Genomic DNA, 9,210 nt, shown 5'->3' on the forward strand with positions numbered 1-9,210 from the left:
GTGACCGGTACTTATTGTTTTCACATTACCAGATTGAACTCAATTACGCGTGAACATTTTGGGGAAGAGATACCATTTTTTTTGAGCTATAGCGTTTGTGGAAGGCATCTAAACTAAACCACATATAATACACTATATAAAAGCTTAAGATTTTAAATCAAGCTGCATATTCTAAAACGGGGAACTATTATTGTTCTTATAAGGAGTTTTTTTGTTCTTAAGGCGTATACAGTGCCCAGGACATGTAGTTATGGTGGAAGTATTCGAGTACGTCTAAGTGTTAAGGGTAGTGGGTAATCTGGTTTATAGCGAAACATAAGAATGGGGGATCCGTAAAGTGCAAGGGAAGTACTACTAATAGAGTTATATTATACCTACGTTGGAAAACTATTACAATTAGCGGTTTTTTGTGCTGGGGTTCATAAGCATAGTGTGCACAAAACCAGTAGCAAAAATACAACATAAAGTGATGTTAAGTAGAATAGCTAAGCACTGCCCTATGTAAACTAAGAGCTAATGTTGAGATGGCGAGTGCTTGAGGTGTCTTGTAGGAACACACAGCTTAAGTGTCATAGACATCACCAAAAGGGGGAAGTGTTCCTATTAGAAACCCACCAAAAAAAGCAAAAAGAACTTCAATGATAGCAAATGCGCGCGTCACTCCCAATGGATGGTCTTAGGGACCCAGCTGAGGACCTTGCTTCTTGCAAGGGAAGTTGCAGGGCCAATTTGCATAAGAAAGTGGGTAGTGCTTATCCCTTTAGCAATGCATTCAAAGTTGAAGGTGCCCTAAAATGTAACAAAGGATTAATGTTACTTTGTTGTGGGAAGTAAAGACTAAACATTCTAATACTATGGGAATGTACATGGTATAATAGTCTGCTACTTAACACATGCAGTAGGTGTAGTTTTGGGGAAGCTTTTGCTTGAAATATTAGTGGTTATGCTGCAAAGTGTTAGTTCAAACAGTTGCTATTGGAATTTGATAGATCATGTTAGGAATGGTCACGTTAATGGAACCTTTAGCATGCACTGTATGATGAAAGTAATATTAAACATTTTGATACTAAGAGACTGAACATATATGTATGTTTTTTAGTAAGTATTAGCTTATGCATCCTAGCTTAATGGGGGGCGAATGATTTTATCTGGAGGGTAGGCTTACATCGGCAATGTGTGTATATATGTCGTTAGCTGGCTGTTTGAACAACACCTCACATTCCTGGGTGAAGGCCGTGAATGTCATTTCATCTGTATCATCACAAGCATCGAACTTGAATGTGATCCTGTTTGATAAGCAGACTAAGAGTTAGAAAGCATGTAGATAAGATAAGTGTTTGGTAGGAGCAACTTTTATGCTCTGTTTAGGGATGGTTATTTTGTTTATTTACCTTGGTATTGCGATGCACTTTTCTTTTCCACAGAACTTGCAAGTGAAGGATTCACCGCATTCTGATTCAACGCGTTTGCCACAGTTGTTACAGCCAATATAACAATTCTAGATCGGTCAGGCTCAGGTATAATAACTCGGACCCAACACTTTTCTTCTTGGAGAGTATTCTCTGGCTGCAATATAAAGCAAAGCTGTATATAAAGCACTGTTTGGGCAGGTTATAGTAAGCAGTAGTAAAAGTCGCACAAACATGTGGTTAAGAAGTTTTTGGTAGCGGGGGTACAAGTAAGAACGCGAGATTGAAAGTTAAGTTTTAGGATCAAACTATGCCTACACACAAGGGAAGATTTAACTATGTAGAATTATAACTTCTTTGGGAAAATTGTGGGCAGAGATTTGTGCATTAACATGGGATTTTAAGGTTTGTATGTTACCTTCTTCTTCTTAATCTCTTCAAGTGTAAGGATGGCTATGTGATCTGGTACATTCCTCACAACAACAACACGTGCCAGTCGATCAGCAACAACTTCACGTTTCTCTGCAGCCCTGTAAGGGAAAGTATGCTTAGGTTAGTTAGGGTTAAGTTATTTCTTTTCATAACTAATTGTAAGTATGCAAATCAACATGTAGAAATACCATTTGCGAAGTGCATCTGCTCTTTCTCCAGGTGGGTTCCGGTTAAACATGGTTGCCATGCTTGTTGAAAGTGAGAAACCTGCAAAAAAATGTTATGAAGCAGAGGGTGGAAGTTGTGTTGCTTAGTATTATGTGTGTATTGGAGAGGAAGCAGATGTGTAGTGGTGTTTTTTGAACTATATATTAGCCAACTACAGGGGGTTGAGGTGTAGTTAAGTGGTTTTTTTAAAAAAAATAACATGTAGAGAAAGGCAAGTCAAATAAATCAAAAGTAGACATATGTACTAAGTTTGTTTGTCATTTTGTATCGGCTAATCTCTAATGAACACCATAAATTTTACTACTGTGGTTTAAATAGTTGTATAGTTAGATTGTATTATTAATGCGGGATAGAAATAAAAGTTATTAGGGAATGTCAAAGGAAACGGGGGGTGTTAAGAAAGAACAGCATGTTTATGTTAGGTGTTCTTGCATCTTTGCAAAGGCAACATGTACAGTATTATGACCTTTGTGATTGGATGGCTTTAAAGATGTGAAACCGACGATCAGTGATGGCCCAGCCCAAGATTTGAGTAGTTCACATTCATGGCCTGTTAGATCGTCCCAAGCTAAAATGGTTAAAGGTTGCTCTGAGCTGCAAAACAGTTAAATAACATTTTAGGAACAGGCCTCAGTTGTGAAGTATTCTAAGGGATAGTGAAGGAGAGCTCACCTATGGTCTGTTACGATAATTTCACGAACTTGGTGCTGCACTCCATAGGTGGTTGTTATTGTATGTGTATCTTCAACAAACAGAACAATCCCCAATACATCTGTATAATATTTGCAAAGAGTGTAAGCAGCGGTATATGCTTAGGTTTAAAACAGTAATATAGTTATGAGAAGTACCAAAGCGGTCGTCTTGGTCATTGGTGTGTGGGATAGCATCAATTGGAATGTAGGCAGGTGGTACACTATTTCAGCTGTAGGATCCACTGGCTGGATTGATGTTTGGCCACCAAAGCTCATCTGGCAATCATCAGGTCTAGTTGCATAACGCCCTACTACTGGCTTTAGAGGAGCATTTGCAATTTCATACTCATGCTCATGCTTGAAAACATTTTCAAATTCATCAATTTGATTTTCAAAGAGTGCACCGCGCATTGTGTTCCCCTGTAAAAGTTTTCAAAAGGAAGAGAAGTAGTGCTCAAAAATAGACGAAGTGTGAATCGTATGTTAAAAGAGACACTTGCATATTCAACATAACACTGTGCGGAAACACATATTTTAATTGTAGGCATGGACTAAACAATGCTGTTCAAAACTTTTTATAAGGAAAAATTATCAATAATAAGAATACTGAAATAATATATAGGTTGTGGATTTTTTCTAAGTTGTACATGCATGGTGGTGATAGAATAGTCATCTTTACCACTAAGTTCATGAACCTCTATGCTAAACATTTAAACCACTAACTTATTCAAAACTATAGCTCTGAGCTTAAATTAAAACTCTAATTTGATCATATTTCAACCACACATTCCTATCAAGGTTTGAACTTTGCTCCAAATCTTTCTCAATAACAAACATCCTTGTTACGTATATGGTAGATACTTACTTAACTAATTTACAATTGGTTGGAAAGGTATATTTAAAATGGTTGGAGGCAATTTTTTTTTTTTTAAAGATAGCTGTATATATAGTGATTATAGAGACACAAATGAGGCAAAAACTTGTAGGGAATGCATAATAATATTACTTACCTTTTCATCTTCAAAGATTAGTTGTTGGTACCGAGTTTTCTTGTGAGGTGAAATGAGAGTGCGTGATTTTTCTTTGAGCTTAACCTTGACCTTGTAAGCTTTAGTTGTAGGAGTTAGCTTATCAAGGTAGGTTTTTTCTGGCTTCATCCTATAACAAAGCAAACTAATCGTACATTAGAATTGGCATACAAATCTGAATAAGTTTTTTTTTTATTTGAATGAAGGACATGGCTAACTATATGATGTTTAAAACGTCAATTTCAGTGCATAAGGCTTGCCAATATTTCTGACTATCCAACGGAAATAGCGAAACAACCATTTTAACTTAGTTAAAGAGAGTTTGTTGTAAATAATTAGTTAAATCACTAAGCTTTTAAAGGAAGACTCTTTTGTGTGTTAGGTCTTGCAAAGCTGTCAATTTTTATAAATAGTTTGTTGTTACACTATTAATGTTTTTTTGAAGTGCTTACATTGAGCAAAGGATGCTGGCTAAATGGGATGCAATACTAAGTCAAGTAGTAAATATAAAAGCCTAAGTTCGTTTAGTAGCATGCAAGTACAACTATAATATGAAAGTATATATAGGAACGTGTGTTTATAAAATTTGTATTCTCTTTTTAGAAAGGTCTAAAACAGGAAAGTTTTGTTTCTTTATTTGCCTAACTTTTGTTGAAGTTTATACGTAGGATGATAGGTTTTTGGCTGTCAACACACCTTTCTTTTTGTTTTGAAAGTTAGTTGTAAACAGTTTTTTTTGCCTTTTTTGTTTTTTGTTTTTTTGCAATTTATATGTTTGACATGATAGATTCTTTGGGTGTGCAAGAATGGCAAGTAAAGATCAAACAATTATGGTAACAGCATGTTTTGAACTTAGTAGCTATTAATGCATAAAGAGAAGAAGACAAAAAACAGAGAAAGATAGGGTAACACATTTAAAGCAAAAACAATTGAGGAAGGAAGCTTACCTTCAGCTGGTTTGTGAGATGTATTTTGTTCAAGTAAGAAACGGTTGAATCTGGTTAAGAGCTTTAATTGTTGCTCTGGAAAAAGAAGTAGATGTTTTAAATATATACCATTGTTCATTAGAAGAGAAAAAAGGAGTAAAAGCAGAAAAGTTTAACAGTACTTTACTAATAGTAGCTGTCCTACTTTTGGCTGTCTTTTGTACTTGGGTAGTGTGTGCCATGCTTTTTACATAAAGTGTATAGTAGGAAAGGACAATAGGTAAGGTGTTAAGGGTCAATAGTAATGTAAATGTACTTTAAAGAGATAGTGGCAATAAAAGGCAAATAAGTACTTGCTGCAAGTAATCAACCTTATTTTAACCAACAAATCATGGCAAGTATTTAGCTATTTATTGGGGAAGTATGGTGAAAGCTGGGTGACGTGGCACTCATGGAAAAGTAGTGAGAACACTTTTGTCTTCCAAGTTGTTGTATTCTTAGTATGTTTAGGCCAACATGGTATTGCAAGTATTAATAAGTATTTTAAAATAGGCTCCAACTTCAAATTAAATTCACTGTTTTTTAAGTATGCTAAGTAAACAAGGATACGAAAAGGGAATGGTAACATGAATCGAATTCCATCATGTAGTAATTAAATGTACGTAAGGGTTTGTACAAACGTAATTGTAAGAAACAAGCTGGATTTGGAAGTAAACTGTATATTATGTACCCACTTAATAGACATTCTAAGTGCTCTTCTAATTGCATGTGATTATTCTATTTATATACTAATCACTGTGTGTTGTTCATGAAGTATCCAATTTCCCTTGGTTAGTGGGAAACAAAAAGATATCCATGTATTTATATGCACAATGTAAACTTCTATATGAAAAGATTCCACATGATTTTTCATGGAATCAATGCTAGGGACGGTTCTACTCTTTTTTAGCATTAGGTGACCAATTTAAGCATCTCCAAAAACGATCAAGTCCTATTTAGACATTCACAAGAAGTAATATATGTCTACTAAAATAATTTATACATTATCCTCAACGCTACGATTGTTAAGGATTGCTAATACATATAGTTTTTTAGCTTAGAGATTATCTATAATGTATGTCACCTCTAGTTCTGAGATAATTGTTGTTCCCTCTTTCTTTTTTAGGAATTCCCATCTATAAGTCTTACACGCCTTAGGTAAAGGGAAGACATACGCAGTAAAATCATAGTATAGTTGAAATTAACAATGCATTAGGTATGAGATCAAGCTTGTATGGAGTTAGATAAGCATAAGCATACCTCCCTATAAATGGCTTTTTTCCTTCAATCTGGTTATCGTTGATCTTGATAATTTCGAGGCACCAAGCAACTAAACATATTGAAAACACATATTAAAGATTTCCACAAAGGAAGAGTTACACAAACGTAGTTCATTTACAAAAGTAGTTCATTTAAAGGCTCACCCGAATCTCTTCTTAAAAGGTAACTACACTGACCAAGATTCGCCAAAGTGCAGCTTCTCCCAGATAGGCTCCATACACAGCAAATATTTGTCTTCGATTAGAAGTTCTGACGAATAGTGGCTTGTTGTTTCCCGGTCCTTCCATCCATAAAGCTTCTATGCAACACAGTTCTTGCAACACAATTGCACACCTCTATATTACATATTTTGAAAAGGAGCAAACTTTTCATATTAGTATTCATTAACAAAAGAGCTTTATCCTCATTTGAATTGACCTTAATAAAAACGGAAAGCAAGCCGTATTGGGGAAACTGCATTACCATAATGTGAAGGATTTTGCGTTGTGTCGGTATAACATATGTTGTACCATGCTGCATCTACAAAATTAAAGTTGTCAAACAATTAGGATTAGGAAACAACATATGCAAATAGAAATCCATGTGTGCTAGAGTAGGTTGTACCTGTTTTGGAGGCTTTGGAGAAATGTATAAGCCAATTCTACTTTGGACTGCTGCAATAGTTTGATGCAGCTTTCCCTAGGAAAGAGTGGGGTGGGGGTGGGGGTGGGGGAGGGTGGAGGGGGAATGCAACGCAAAAATTGGTAGTTACCTAATTCAAGGTGCATGGAAACAAATGTTATTTGCTAGATGCTTTGAAAAAGAATTAATAACATAGTCTCTCCTTTGCAAAAGTGCTAATTAGTTTGTAAAATGTAGATTGTGGGGTAACATTGAGGGCACAAAATTAACATTAGAAATACTGGAAGTAAAACAAATGGAACATTCAAATGAATTCTGCAGTTTGGAGGTAAACATATTAATAGAAGAAATGTTATGGTTCAAGTGTATGCAAAACCATTGCAGTTACAAAACAAGATCCAGAATTACAATAAGAAAGGTTTTGTGAGCCTTTAAGACAGGTGCTAGGAAATACAGCACAAAATAGTGCAAATGGTATGCAATAAGTGCTTGGATGTTTCCTTAGTGTCAAGATTTTTTCCTTTTTAGCAGGGCAGTTTCCAGAGCCAGCAAAATAGCAAAAAAATTAGAAGTTGCAGGGGAAAAGTAATGTGGTGTTATGAAATGGAAACATTAAATATCAAGTGCAAATGGTATGCAATAAGTGCGGAGGTCACTACACATGAAAGTAGGGCATGTACCATGAGTTTCAAAAAGGCTTCGTAGACATTTTGAATACACCCTCCTCTGGTGTACGTTGGGTTCAGTGTAATATAGGAGCTCCTGCACCTCCTGGGGAAAATTAGTATTGTTAATTGTTTTAAAATGCACCAGTTGAACTGCAAATCGAAAAGGAGAAAGGCAGCGTAGACGAACTACTTACATAATGGATTTATACTATACCAGCTCTTTGGAGTACCGCAAAAGAAACAACATTTTTAGCAGAGGTGGCAGTTTCATGCAGTGATGGTTTTAACAGGACTCTAACATTTTTTGATTGGCGTGCACGTGATAAACCAACATATAGTTGTCCATGTGAGAAGCAAGGACGGTGCTGATACAAACCAACGCGGTCAAGTGTTTGCCCTTGTGACTTATTAATAGTCATTGCAAAGCTGAGTTTAATCGGGAATTGCTTTCTTTGAAATTGGAAAGGGTAGTTATTTGAGGCAGATTGTCGGAGATTAATGTGGGGTAAAAAAAACAACTTCTCCTTTGTGGTGGCCAGTTATAATCACACATTCAATGATGTTTGGGAAGAATCGCTTACAAATAAGGCGGGTTCCGTTGCATAAGCCAGATGCAGGAGCAAGGTTTTGCAAAAGGATGACTGGACAGTTTTCCTTCAAAATAAGTTCATGAGGACTCATACCAGCTGGACTAAGAGTATTTAGGAATTCAGATGGATACATATTACAGCTATCGTCAAGGATCATGTCAAAACTCTTGTAGACAATAGGCTCCCCAGGAAACTTCCCAATGAGGTTCATGTTTATAGCATCAACATCTTCATTCATTGGGGTTAGTATTGCACGACCTGTGAAGATTTGGCTGCTGAAAGGGCCAGAACCAATCTAAGGGAAAACAGTATTTACAAGCCTACCCAAACAATCAGCTTCTTCATCAAAGGGCACATATATTTGTGTTGGAAGCTCAACTCCTGCAATTTCAGTAGATTGTAAAGCCCCATTGCCCAGGGCTAGCAAGAAAGCAGCGAAGTTTGGATCTTCTTTAGCGCACATGTTATCAGTTAGGCTAAACCGTATGAAGTTAGGCCACGAGGCAGAAGACATAAGGCTAGCCTCCACAGCTTCATTATGAGTTTTATGCGGGACAACTGGTAATACTTGTCGAAAGTCACCGCCAAAAACAACGACTTTACCTCCAAAAGGGGTATTAGGATCACACAAGTCTCTTAGTAATAGATCAAGTGATTCAATGTTTTCTTTTCGTGCCATTGAAGATTCATCCCAGATAATAAGGCTTGCTTCTCTTAAAAGCGCTGCAAGGGCACTTTGCTTAGAAACGTTACAAGCCTTTGAAACAGTATGGTCCAAAGGGATCTTAACGCGGGAATGTGCAGTACGACCAGTTGCTATATTTGATGCTGAAATGCCTGATGTTGCTGTTGGCAATGCAATTTTCCCCAGCAATCTCACTTCCACATACAATGCTTGGTACAGATATGTCTTCTCAGTACCCCCAGGACCATCCACAAAAAAAACACCTAGCTTGTTTGTTTTAATACGATCCATGATGCAATCAAATGCTTCTTGTTGTTTAGAATTCAAATTTGCGGGCTTCTTTATATTCAGTTGGTATTGGTGCATCAAGTGCATCAAGTGCATCAACTATATCTTGAGTCCTTCTGATCTCATCAGATTCAGGTTCCTTTAAACCATCAAGATTGTATTCTTGCAAAGATTTGCCCATCTCTTCTAGGAGCTGCTCAGTTGCCTTTATTGTTAATTGTGCGACCTTGTGTTCTTGGCACGGATATTTTTGAGAGAAATCTTCAGACAGGTGGCGGTAGAACTGATGCCACAGAGCCAAAGGATTACTCGGCTTGCAAAAA

The 9,210-nt window shown here is 36.6% G+C and overlaps 2 protein-coding genes across 2 annotated transcripts; both read right to left on the reverse strand.

Annotated features, from left to right (window-relative positions):
• Nucleotides 1-349: 349 nt before the first annotated feature.
• On the reverse strand, nucleotides 350-8,152 carry LOC104908456 (uncharacterized). The gene is made up of 12 exons (XM_048646707.1): nucleotides 7,906-8,152; nucleotides 6,015-6,084; nucleotides 3,772-3,919; nucleotides 3,108-3,181; nucleotides 2,918-2,982; nucleotides 2,742-2,841; nucleotides 2,536-2,663; nucleotides 2,030-2,108; nucleotides 1,828-1,939; nucleotides 1,392-1,566; nucleotides 1,166-1,286; nucleotides 350-789 (listed from the first exon to the last, which is right to left on the reverse strand). The coding sequence occupies exons 1-11, from the start codon at nucleotides 8,150-8,152 to the stop codon at nucleotides 1,243-1,245; spliced, it is 1,242 nt and encodes a 413-aa protein (XP_048502664.1). The 3' UTR covers nucleotides 350-789; nucleotides 1,166-1,242.
• Nucleotides 8,153-8,209: 57 nt separating this feature from the next.
• On the reverse strand, nucleotides 8,210-8,890 carry LOC109133572 (uncharacterized). Its single transcript, XM_019247051.2, has one exon. It carries the CDS (start codon nucleotides 8,888-8,890, stop codon nucleotides 8,210-8,212), a length of 681 nt encoding a protein of 226 aa, XP_019102596.2.
• Between the last annotated feature and the right edge of the window lie 320 nt (nucleotides 8,891-9,210).

Source organism: Beta vulgaris, chromosome 6 (assembly GCF_026745355.1).
Source record: "Beta vulgaris subsp. vulgaris cultivar EL10 chromosome 6, EL10.2, whole genome shotgun sequence".
In the NCBI taxonomy this organism is placed as follows: domain Eukaryota; kingdom Viridiplantae; phylum Streptophyta; class Magnoliopsida; order Caryophyllales; family Amaranthaceae; genus Beta; species Beta vulgaris.

Bases quoted from the DNA above. Each gene is read 5' to 3' on its own strand.
- LOC104908456 (XM_048646707.1), bottom strand. From the start codon at position 8,152: ATGAATGAAGATGTTGATGCTATAAACATGAACCTCATTGGGAAGTTT. The intron at 2,983-3,107 runs GTATGAAATTGC...CAGCTGAAATAG, and splicing joins GTTTTCAAGCATGAGCATGA to TGTACCACCTGCCTACATTC. The intron at 2,842-2,917 runs GTACTTCTCATA...AATATTATACAG, and splicing joins TGACCAAGACGACCGCTTTG to ATGTATTGGGGATTGTTCTG.
- LOC109133572 (XM_019247051.2), bottom strand. From the start codon at position 8,890: ATGGATCGTATTAAAACAAACAAGCTAGGTGTTTTTTTTGTGGATGGT.